Here is a 12,437-nt window from a genome sequence, read left to right as displayed (position 1 = left end):
CGTTAATGTATTTTATTTTATTTTTTTTACACAATGCAAAACTGTACATACTGCAGAATGCAACAAAAAAATAAAACCTCTTTATTAATAGTTTAAAGAAGGGTGTTGTAAAACAATATTTTGCTGCTGCGCCTATTGGTCCTGACTCCGCTGCGTAGGTAACGTCTTTTTCGACTGAAGGAGTCTTTCTCCGAGTGAAGAAGAACAAATAAGTGAACCGCAGAGTAGCGAGGGATCATGTCATGATCTGGTTGGCGACCAACGGGTAAGCGCTGTCAGCCCAGCCTGCTGCCTCGCAGGTGCTGGTTCGTTCCCAATCAGTGACAGTTAAAAGGACTCCCGGCACGAGCATTCGGTGTCGGGTCATTGTATGCTTTGTATGCTGTGCATGTGTTTGTTTCATCTTGGCAGACTTTTTCACTCTTGGTCTTTATTTGATATTTTGTATTTTCTGTTCGAATGAATCGACTTTATTTGAATACAATTTCTCAAACACAACCTGCTGCTTATTGGGATCCACATCTGCCATCACCACCTTGCAAACCATGACAGATCACTGTATACTGACAACAAAAAAAAAAATGATGCAATCCTCTTCGACAGGATTGAATTAGGCAAAAAAATATAGAAATAAGGAAATAAATCATCCCCATGCAATGCAATGCAAATTTCCTCATTGTGGAACGAATAAAGGTTTTCTGATTTTGATTCTGAACCTATAATATGCTTGGCTTCAGTTTTGTGTAAATAGATCCCCCCCCCCCCCCCCTCAAAAAAAAAGGGGGGGGGGGGGATGAAGATACCCCTGTGGCTTTATTATGACATTAATAACGAAACACAAGCACTAATTGAAAGATCAACGAATACCCGCTGGGAGTTGAATGAGCCGTTTTAATGAGCTGAGTTGAGAAAAAAAAAGTCTGGTCAGCATTTTTTGCCGTTCACTATTGCTACTCACCCACAGAAAAACTGATCCTGTGACTGTAAAGTGACCTTGAGAGTTTTGAAAGGCACCTATAAATTAAATGCATTATTATTACTAGCTAGCTAGCTAGCTATCTATTAGCTATCTAGTTGGCTATCTATTAGCATTATGGCTGGCTAGATAGCTAATTGAGTCAGGAAACATATTAGTTATCTAGCTATCTAGCATTCTATTAGCTAGCCAGCAAGCTTTCTATCGTTTTGAGTTACTTCCGGGTTGAGTGAACGCTGGCGCGTGTGGCTGCCGCTACTCACCCACAGAAAAACGGATCCTGTGATTGTAAAGTGACCTTGAGAGTTTTGAAAGGCGCTTAGAAATCAAATGGATTATTATTATTGATGGGGTGAACAAATTTATACTTACAGTAAAGTCTTGTTATATCGTTATCGGATATATCGATAGTCCCGGTTATATCGATATTTTTTCGGACTCCCTTGAATATCGATATAACAAGACTTTACTGTATTTATATTTATATTATTAAAGATAATTTTTATTCGTTACATGACTTTGTTTTTTTTAATACGATACACAACTTTCATTTATCGTGCAATAATTTCATTGTAAACTGTATTAATGATATACAGTATTGTAATGCATTTTTATGCTCTAGAAAACATTTGTTTGAATTTTGGAGAGGCTTGGAACGGATTAGGGCTTTTACATAGAAAATGCGTCTTGACTTGACAAAAATATTCTCGTTAAGATATTTCTTCCACAGTGCTATATAAATAAACATGTATGGATTGTATTGTGTTTTGGACAGCCGCCCCCATTTCAAGCTCAGATAACTCCAGACCCATATCACTTAGGAATTAACTCTTTTGTTTTAGATGAAAGGAGAGAGTCTAAAGTTTTCTACGCTGCATTGAATGTTTATGTAGTCCTAAAACTCAATCTTCTGTTTGTTCTGCAATTTGAGTGACAATGACAAAAACCCTGGCACTGGAGTGGACACATTTTTGCACATCGTCTGGCAGTGAATGAGTTAATAAAAGCCACCCAAGCGTCTCCTAATAATTTGTTTTGAATATTGAGTGTATAAAAAAGACAACAACCACTGAACAGCCATTTTGAATCATTCGTATAATAGACTGCTTAGGCAACATAGGATTAGTCATGCTGATGAGGTGAAAGCAGGGCAAATTGGGCAATCAGGCCAGTCGTCAGTCAAAGACAATAGAAGCAATCAGTGGAGCCGCAGGAATTAGTCCTCTGCTCCCCCCAACCTGAGAGCAGGGACCAATCATAGGGATATATACATATAGGGCCGAAACTACCAGTCAAACTTTAGTTTGCTGACGAAGTTTCTTGGATAAGAAGCGAAACGAAGTACAGATGACGGCTGAAGAAACCTTTTCATCGATGGACCATTCCTGTACGACTGAGAGCTTACAAAAAAAGCCATTTTGGATGTTTGGCTTGATTTTCTGTTGATTTATTTATTGACGACGCAGGATTATCACAACTCTTCCTGCCAAGGAATAATCGAGAAAGACAAACCGCTCATGTTTTTCCCTGGTTTTTACACCCCAAAAAAAAACATATATATTGGCGCCACATTGATATTTCAGACACTATTTGTGTTCTCCAGGTGTTCAATTTCGCACCTCGAGCAGCCTTTGGATTGGAAACAATCGAATGAATTTTCTCCAGCTGAAAACAAACGTTTTGGTTTTATTCGGATCCCTTTGCTGAAGATTTCTTCATATATCATTCATAGCAGGGATTGTATTCGCGGGCTGATAAATAAGAAATTATGCAACATTTCTGTCCAAGTTTGGGATGCTGCTATGTCAATGTAAATTAATAAATAAGTAAATAAATAAATGTGTAAATAAATAATGAAAACAACAACAACAATAATAATAAAATAAATAAACACACAAACTTAAATACAATTAAAAAAAAATATATAGACAAATAAATAAATAAATAAATAACGGAATGATTAAATAAAGGTGTTAATAAATAAATAATAATAACAGAAACAACAATAATAAAAAAAACAACCCCACCCAAAAAATAAACACATAAACAAAAATAAATAAATACATGTGTAAATAAATAAACAAATAAATGAATAATAATGTTTTGGGTATTTTAGATGCTCTAAAATGTTTTTCTGATGTCAGTTAAAAAACAAACAAGTGACGTCGGTTGTCCTTTAAATGCAGGGTAAGAAACCTTAGACTCTCTTGTGTCAAAAAAGTTAATTCCTAAATTATAAAATAATAATAATAATATAATTATAATATATATATATAAAAATATAAGTTAATTCCTAAATTATATGGATTTGGAGTTATATGAGCTTGAAATGAGGGTGACTGTCGAAAAATATAATGCAATACATACATATTGGTTTACATAGCGCGATTTTGCTCACCTTATTTGGCAACGGGAAAAAAAAAAGGCACGTGAATACAAAGCCACGACGAAAAAAAGGCGGCGTTTTTCCGAGGCCGGTTCAATTGAGTCGGAAGCCCTTGAAATGCGCCCTGCGTGACTCTCTTCGTCTGGTGACATTTGAACAAACTTCTCGGAAGCGGAGATGAAATGAGAGCCGAGCAAAGGAAAGAAAACACAGCTGCGAAAACACAGTCAAGTAGCACTCGGTGGCGACGCCGCTAAACCGCACAAAGGCTGCAAAATACATTTAACAGAAAAAAAATGATGGCCAAAAAATATCAAATTAGGACTTGAATTGAATATTTCAAAAACACCTGACACTTGTTTCCAAGCATGGGAACAACCTCAACTATGGATGAAAAAAAAAAAAACAAATCAAAAATCATATTGCGAGTTGAGTGATTATTTGATTTGCATCGTCAAGTGAATCCTACTGGACCCTCCGAACCCTGGCCACCACCTTTTCCAGCGACTCCACTCAGGCAGGCGCTACCGATCAATGCGCACCAAATCCAGCAGACTTCTTACCCCGTCGCCATTAACTCTCTAAACAGTAATACAAATCTAACATCCACCAGGACATTTATGATAATTTCTAATAGCCCGTCAATAGCGTTTCCTATTTAATGTTAGCATAGAGCTAGCAAAAAGTTGATGAGGAATGGAGAGGAATGCACGATTGAGGAGTTCTGTTACCAACCAACAGGACATTGATGCTAGCCTGTCAGTGGCATTTCCTATTCAATGTTAGCATAGAGCTAGCAAAACCTTGATGAGGAATGGAAAAGAACGCATGATTGAGGAGTTCTGTTACCAACCACCAGGACATTGATGCTAATTACTTATGGCCTATCAATAGCGTTTCCTCTTCAATGTTAGCATAGAGCTAGCAAAAAGTTGATGAGGAACGGGGAAGAACGCACGTTTGAGGAGTTTTGTTACCAACCACCCGGACATTGATGCTAATTTCTTATAACGCTAGAGATCTAGCGAGCTATCGATTAGATATCTGGCTGGCTAGCAAGCTAGTTATTAGCTATCTATTAGCTGGCTAGTTAGCGTTCTATGAGAAGGTTGAGTGAACGCTGCCGCTGCTCACCCACAGAAAAAAAAATATATTGTGACTGTAAAGTGACCTTGAGAGTTTTGAAAGTAAATGACATGTATTATTATTATTATTATTATTATTATTATTATTATTATTATTATTACCTGTCAATAGCGTTTCGTATTTAATGTTAGCCTAGAGCTAGAAAAAAAGCTCATAAGGAATGGAGAAGAACACACAATTGAGGAGTTCGGTAACCAACCACCAGGACATTGATGCTAATTTCTTATAGCTTGTAAATGGCGTTTCACATTCAATGTTAGCGTAAAGCTAGCAAAAAGTTGACGAGGAACGGAGAAGAATGCACACTTGAGGAGTTCTGTAACCAACCACCAGGACATTGATGCTAATTTCTTATAGCCTGTCAATGGCATTTCCTATTCAATGTTAGCATAGAGCTAGCAAAAAGTTGACGAGGAACGAAGAAGAACGCACGATTGAGGAGTTCTGTTACCTGGTTGCGGGGCGTAGGAAAGAACAGGTGCTCCCTCTGGTCCAGCCGCAGTACGGGTCTCTGGAGGCGATACAGTTTCTGCGGCGGGGAAAGCGAACGTCACATTTGGAGCCAGAATCGGATTGGGTCCCTATTTTAGGTTCATTATCTTAAAAAGACTTCCTGAATATTCAGCGTGAGTCTTAAAACGTAAAATATAGCTATATGCCGTGGAATCCTTGTAAAATGCGCTCAGTAGAAGTCATTTAAAGTGATTTTACAAATTATGGACACTTGTCCGGAGGTGTCGGTTGTCCTTTAAACATACATTCCATACAAAATATAGCACTGAAGCAACATACAAACAAATTCACTTTACAAACGACCGTTCGGAACATATCTCGTTCATAAATTGAGGAGCGTCTCATTGAAATATTCGGTCGACTCACTTTATGCAGCGCGAGTAAAGTTGGCAACGGGCAACGGGCACTCGCACTACGCAGGAAGGGAAGGCCAATATGAGCGTATGACTCGCTCGATCCAGAGTCAGAGACAACAGCTGCCGGGCCTGCGGGGAGTCACTGGCGCACCTGCAAAAGCAAGAAACACACAAAAATCAATCAAACAATCGATCAATCAGTCAGTCAGTCAATGAATGAATGAATGAAAGGCATAGTGTGGACTGCAAGGTTAAAATATCTCATCAATCAGGCTCCACAAACAACCCGCACAAACCATCTGTACACTTGATGCAAAAAGCTATCAAGCTAAACAGAACACAATTGATGAGGAACTAGATAAAATTATCGCAGACAAAGCATCTACAAGAGATCATTCCTCAAGATGGTGAAAGAAGAAGGTTATGTTCCTCATCAAGTGTTTAATGCTGAGGAAACCGGCCACTCCATTCCATCAAGCCATCAAACGACCATCACAAAAGTCAATAAAACGACTTTATTATATAGTACAGTTTATTTCTTTAATTTTAATACCATAGCACATTTATTATACATAAAATAAGGTATATTTGGTGTAGTTTTAAGGCTTATTGAGTAGAAAATTATGTTTTATGGGGACCTGGGAACGGATTATTTTCATTTTAATGGCTTTCTATGGGAAATTAATTTTTGGGAGACACACTTTTCGCCTGACACACTCTGTCTGGGAAGCAATTAAGTTCGTAAGCCAAGGTAGTGGAGTGTATCTGCGAACGTCATTTTTCTTTGTTTTCAACTAAACGTAGACAACAACGAAATCCAATTCTCCAGGTTTTTTTTTTTGCGCATGTTTAGAAGTCGCGTTCTCAATGATTGTGTGACTGCACATCAAAAAAAAAAAATAATAAAAATAAAAGGCAATTAGTGGCCCCCTCTTCTACATCTTTTTGTAAACATCTTGAATCGTCATTGATCTTTTCCTGTATATCAAAACCAGATGGGAAGCAATTTAACTCCGCACTGAATTTGTGTAACTCAATCGGTGTGATGAGATGAAAAAAAAAAAAAAAAATCAAATAAAACAGATGGGCTGATTAAAAATAAATTAAATATATAAATGGGTAAGTATCAACTCTTTTTTTTTTTTTTTTTTTCTTACTTTTCAGGGTTGAAGCCCTCCAGTTCCTCAAGGAAGATGTTGTTGCTGGTGACCGTGTTATCCTCATTGGGCATGATGAGAAATTTAAGGACGGTCCCTCGACTGGAGCCCAGGAACACGACCGTCCGGTTCCTGTACGGCCCGGCCTCAGAGTCCACCACCATCTTGTTCAGTTGGTACCTGCGCACAGCGTCGGGGAAAACAAAAAAGCCTGGGAATTGCTTGATTTCCTTCTTTATTTATTTCCTTATGTCCTTCTTTATTTCCTTCCTTCATTCCTGCTTTCCTTCTTAATTTCATTCTTTCCTTCCTTTTTTCTTCCCTTCTTCCCGTCCTTCCTTCATTCTTAGCTTCCTGCTTTCTTTCCTTCCTTCCTTCTTAGCTTCCTTCCTTCCTACCTATCTTTTGTCATTCCTTCTTAGCTTCCTTCTTTCCTTCCTTCTTAGCTTCCTCCCTCCCTTCCTTCATTCTTAGCTTCCTGCTTTCTTTCCTTCCTTTCTTCCTTCCTATCTATCTTGTGTCATTCCTTCTTAGCTTCCTTCTTCCCTTGTTTCCTTCTTAGCTTCCTTCTTTCCTTCCTTGCTTACTTCTTTCTGTCCTTCTTAACTTCCTTCTTTCCTTCCTCCCTCCCTTCCGTCCTTCCTTCATTCATTCTTAGCTTCCTGCTTTCTTTCCTTCCTTCCTTCCTATCTATCTTTTGTCATTCCTTCTTAGCTTCCTTCTTCCCTTGTTTCCTTCTTAGCGTCCTTCTTTCCTTCCTTCTTAGCTTCCTGCCTCCCTTCCTTCATTCTTAGCTTCCTGCTTTCTTTCCTTCCTTCCTTCCTTCATTCTTAGCTTCCTGCTTTCTTTCCTTCCTTTCTTCCTTCATTCTTAGCTTCCTGCTGTCTTTCCTTCCTTTCTTCTTAGCTTCCTTCTTAGCTTCCTCCCTCCCTCCCTTCCATCCTTCCTTCCTTCATTCTTAGCTTCCTGCTTTCTTTCCTTCCTTGCTTCTTAGCTTCCTTCCTTCCTACCTATCTTTTGTCATTCCTTCTTAGCTTCCTTCTTAGCTTCCTCCCTCCCTCCCTTCCATCCTTCCTTCCTTCATTCTTAGCTTCCTGCTTTCTTTCCTTCCTTTCTTCTTAGCTTCCTTCCTTCCTATCTATCTTTTTTCATTCCTTCTTAGCTTCCTTTTTCCCTTGTTTCCTTCTTTCCTTCCTTGCTTACTTCTTTCTGTCCTTCTTAACTTCCTTCTTTCCTTCCTTCTTAACTTCCTTCCTTCCTTCCTCCCTCAAAGGAAAGAAGCAAAAGTAACTCACTACTTTTGTAGTTTACGAACCCAAAGTGCAAGAACGGGATTTTAAAATGCTTAGAAAGATTTTAATCATGGGAGTGTGGTTTCCGTTGGCATCTTATTCCATTTTTTTTTCTGCGTGCGGCATATCAGAAATGTGCTGCTTCACCGTATTTGCTTTGAACTCGGGGCTCCGAACTTTGCTTACAAAACGAAGCTTAAAAATAATTGGCCTTTAAAAAAATAAAGCAGATTCTCTATAATTTCCACTAAGGACCCAGGCTAAACGTAACAGTTGAATGGGGTGACATATTGAGGACAGTGCTTACATACTTTCTTTCTCCTTACCTGGTTTTTAAACCGACATCCAGTGTTGCACCTCTAAGAAGAAATGGAAACAAACACCATTTGGGTTAAACGTTTCAAGGACGCCAAGGAACAATCAAAGGCGTCAGTGTTGATATCCAACGCGAACCCTTATAAGGGACTTCTAATCTCACCTAACCACGGTCTTGACTATCCAAGGCCTTTGTCCAAGTGATGGGACGGCCTCGTCCATCAGCGGATGCGTCTTGATAAAATTTAGCATCTCATCCGGGAACGAATTCGAGGAATTGAACTTGGAACCCTGAACGGCGCAGCCGCCCGGTCTGAGAAAGTAACACATAAATAAATACATTTTTAAAAGTCACATGTTTTTGGTGTTTCCATATATGGGACGACACAGATGTTAGCATTTAGCAAGGCGTCCAATGGTTTTATTGTGGGGACAAAAGTGAAAGAACACGTTTTAACTCGTTCACCGCGAGACGATGTGCAAAAAAAAATGTGTCCACTCCAGTGCCAGGGTTTTTGTCATTTTCACTCAAATTGCAGGACCCAGAGAATATTCAGTTTTAGGACATCAGACGCTCCCCAATTTCCGAACGAGAAATGTTCCAAACGGTCGTTCGTAAGTTGAATTTGTTTGTAAGTTGCTTCAGTGCTATATTTTGTATGGAATGTATGTTTAAGGCTTGTATAAGTAACCTGTATTGGTTTGTACATTTGAATGTCAATGGTTGAACTGACAAGCCAGTTAGCCTGCTAGCTAACTTTACTGCCGCTCACCAATTTACGAACGAGATACGTTCCGAACAGTCGTTCGTAAAGTGAATTTGTTCGTAAGTTGTTCGTATGTAAATATGTTTAAGGCTTGTATAAGTAACTTGTATTGGTTTTTACTGAAAAATAAACATTAACTAAAATATATGCTCGATAAAGATATGTACATGTACGACTGGAGAGAATACTACATATGTTACTACAAAAATGTTCGTATGTACCGTTGTTCGTAAATTGAATGTTCGTAAGTAGGGGTTTTTCTTACGCGTTGTCGATGCATATGTGGAACTATCATTGCTTGGAATTGAAGTGGATTTACGTGGGACAGGAGATGCAAGACAAGCTTCGTGTTTGCTTTCAAAACCTAGCTTGTAGCAGACATGCACATTCCACCATGACATATATGATCCATTGGTGAAAAGGAGGCTTTCATCCTCTCATCTTTCATCAAGAACTGCTTCATGTAGTAAATTGTTTGTCTTGTACTCAAACATATTTATGAGATAGCTAATAGACAGCAAATATATAGATATTTTATTGTATTGTATATTCTGTCGAAAAGGCGTGGACGCATCTCGCGGATTAAATTGGGGTTTGCGCTCACCTCGGCTTGGGGATGACTTCATCAGGGACGGGCGTCCATATGGACTCGGCTGACTTCTGCTCTTTGAAACGGCCGTCAAACACGGCCGCCAACTGCTCCATGTCGAAGGCGCACACCGCCGAGCCAGGGATGCTGTGCACACAGATGGATAACAGTGAGATGGGGGGGGGGGGGGGGGTTATTTTTGTGGCACAATTATAACTGATAACCTAATAAGATGTACAGTGATACCTCGGTTTACGAACGCTTTAGCTAACGAACTTTTCGCCTTATGAACATTAAATTCATGAAAAAAATTCACAATGTTTGGCGGACTAGTTTTCGGCGGAAGAACACCAAACCACATGGCCGAACAGCGCCGCCGTGGCTGCCGGACTACTTTTCCGCACCCCCTTTCTCTGAGTGCATATGTGGCATACATGGTTTGCTATCAATCTTTTGCTGTTATGGGACCGAAAAAGACCCCACCATAGGCTGGTGTGAAGCCAAAGAGGACACAAAACAAAATTACAGCTGAGCAGAAGAAGGAGATAATCTAAAAGCACGAACGAGGTGTGCGTTTGTGTGACTTAGCGTCCCAGTACCAGTACGCTAAGTCGACCATTGCTACGTGTGGCTAAGGATGTTTCCGTGTTGTCTAAGCAACGGTCTCAGGCAATAGAAAACGATTGAAAAACTTCTGTTGATTTGGATTAACGAAAAGCAGCTAGCAGGGGACAGTGAGTGAGGGTATTATCGCTGAGAAAGCACGGCAACTTCACTCGGATATCATCAAGAGGCAATTACATCGACCATCACAAAGGTAAATAAAATGACTTTATTATACAGTACAGTTTGTCTTTAATTACAATACAACATCACATTTATTATACATAAAATAAGGTATTTTTTGTGTAGTTTTAAGGGTTATTTAGTAGAAAATTATATTTTATGGGGACCTGGAAACGGATTATTCTCATTTTAATGGTTTCCTATGAGAAATTAATGTTTGGAAGACACACTTTTCGCCTTTCTGGGAAACAATGAGTTTGTAAGCAGATGTATTACTGTACCTGAAATGGTTAGCACAAGTGGCTAATGAGTAGCTAGGAACAAAAGGGGTTGGGGTGGGGGGGGGGGGTCGAAGAAGAAACAAAGATGGGAACAGACACCCAAACAAAAGACGACAAATTGGATTTGGCCTTTTGATATTTTCACAGTCGAAGAAATTGCAAAACGAATGATAGGCAAAGAAAGATGGAACCTGTCATGTCGGCGCCTTGAGAGGAAAAAAAACAAACAAAAGACATCCAACACGGGGATGCAAGTGAGAGAGATTAGAAAAGTCTTGAATGTGAATTTGTGGGAAGTGAAACAAAAAGAGGAAATGAGTCACGGTTTAATTCCTCCTATCACAAAGCCGAGCGGATTTGAGTGAAGGAAATGAAGGGTGCCAACAACGCCTGCTGAGTCATGGCGCCGCTTTAACTGGCGGTGAACTCTGTCGTGGGGGGGCAAACGCATCTGTCGAACTCCCACACACAAAGATTCACTTAAAGCACTCTGGATGAGAAGATAAATAAAAAAAATAAAATGTCCCGTTCACGGAATGCTCGACCTTATCATTTCTACCTAGCTAGCTATCTATTAGCTATCGATTGGCTATCTATTTCCTATCTATTAGCTATCTAGCTATCTATTTGCAAACTATTAGCTATCTATTATTCTATTTATTAGCTAGCGTGTGGCCGCGTGTGGCCCCGCTGCTCACCCGCAGAAAAACGTATCAAGTGACCTTGAGTTTTGAAAGGCGCTTATAAATGAAATGAAATTATTATTATTATTATTAGCTATCTATCTATCAAGCTATCTATTTGCTAACTATTAGCTATCTATGTGCTATCTATTATCTATGAGCTATTTTTTAGCTAGCTAGCTAGCTTATTTTCTATCTATTTGAGTTATTCTGGGTTGAGTGAACGCTAGCGCGTGTGGCTGCCGCTGCTCACCCACAGAAAAACTTATCCTGTGACTGTAAAGTGACCTTGAGAGTTTAAAAAGGCGCTTATAAATGAAATGTATTATTATTATTATTATTATTATTATTATTATTATTATTTTTAAGATATACAGTAAAGTCTCGTTATATCGATATTCAAGGGAGTCCGAAAAAATATCGATATAACCGGGACTATCGATATATCCGATATCGATATAACGAGACTTTACTGTATATTTGCTATCTGACTGGCTATCTAGCTATTTGTCATATAGCTATCTAGGAAGCTAGCTAGCTGTTTAGCTGGCTATCTATTAGCTCATTAATGGCTATCTATTAGCTAGCTAGCTTTCAATCTCTGTGTGTTACTTCTGGGTTGAGTGAACGCTGGCCTGTGTGGCTGCCGCTGCTCACCCAGAGAAAAACTGTAAAGTGACTTTGAGAGTTTTGAAAGGCGCTTATAAATACAATGTATTATTATTATTATTATTATTATTATTATTATAACAAAACACTAACATGGAAAAAAGGGAAAGGGAAAAAAACATTGCCAGAGACAATGGCCAGCACTTTATCAGCACCCATACAAGGAAAAAAACTAAACTTTGAAAAAATGTCTATCTTTTAAACTTAAATACGCCGTTCGCCTGTACAAAACGTTCAAACTGTCATTGTGCAGCTCCACCCCCCCGACCCCCTCGGATGATTCGGTTGAAAATGAAGCGGCGAGGTGGGCAGCAGATTACGAGCCAGACAAACAACAATAAAGAATTGCCTCTCAAAGGGAAACATGTCACATCTTGTAAAGGTGAATTAGAAGAACAACATGTTTTGTTGGACTGTGTGGGGTACCGGCAATGGGAAAAGGATATAGGGGGTTGGGGGTGGGGTTCTCACATCTTGGCTAGTCAGTGACTTTCTGTGAAGTCCTCTCCGTGACGTTGCCA

General features: G+C 39.3%; 1 protein-coding gene across 3 annotated transcripts in view; it reads right to left on the bottom strand.

Annotated features, from left to right (window-relative positions):
* The window catches only part of sema6bb (sema domain, transmembrane domain (TM), and cytoplasmic domain, (semaphorin) 6Bb), a 127,080-nt gene that overhangs the window by 12,714 nt on the left and 101,929 nt on the right, over positions 1-12,437 (bottom strand). For all 3 annotated transcript variants that reach the window (XM_088999976.1, XM_088999977.1, XM_088999975.1), the window contains exons 12-17: positions 9,513-9,644; positions 8,305-8,454; positions 8,153-8,185; positions 6,535-6,714; positions 5,388-5,528; positions 4,960-5,037 (exon numbers count right to left, since the gene is read on the bottom strand). In XM_088999976.1, the coding sequence (XP_088856102.1) occupies positions 4,960-5,037; positions 5,388-5,528; positions 6,535-6,714; positions 8,153-8,185; positions 8,305-8,454; positions 9,513-9,644 (714 nt within the window). The remainder of the gene's footprint in view (positions 1-4,959; positions 5,038-5,387; positions 5,529-6,534; positions 6,715-8,152; positions 8,186-8,304; positions 8,455-9,512; positions 9,645-12,437) is intronic.

This window comes from Hippocampus bargibanti, linkage group LG07 (genome assembly GCF_051943395.1).
Source record: "Hippocampus bargibanti isolate YZ-2025 linkage group LG07, ASM5194339v1, whole genome shotgun sequence".
NCBI lineage: Eukaryota > Metazoa > Chordata > Actinopteri > Syngnathiformes > Syngnathidae > Hippocampus > Hippocampus bargibanti.
Note: the sequence above shows the minus strand (reverse complement) of the source record. Positions and strands in the feature narration are given on the sequence as shown.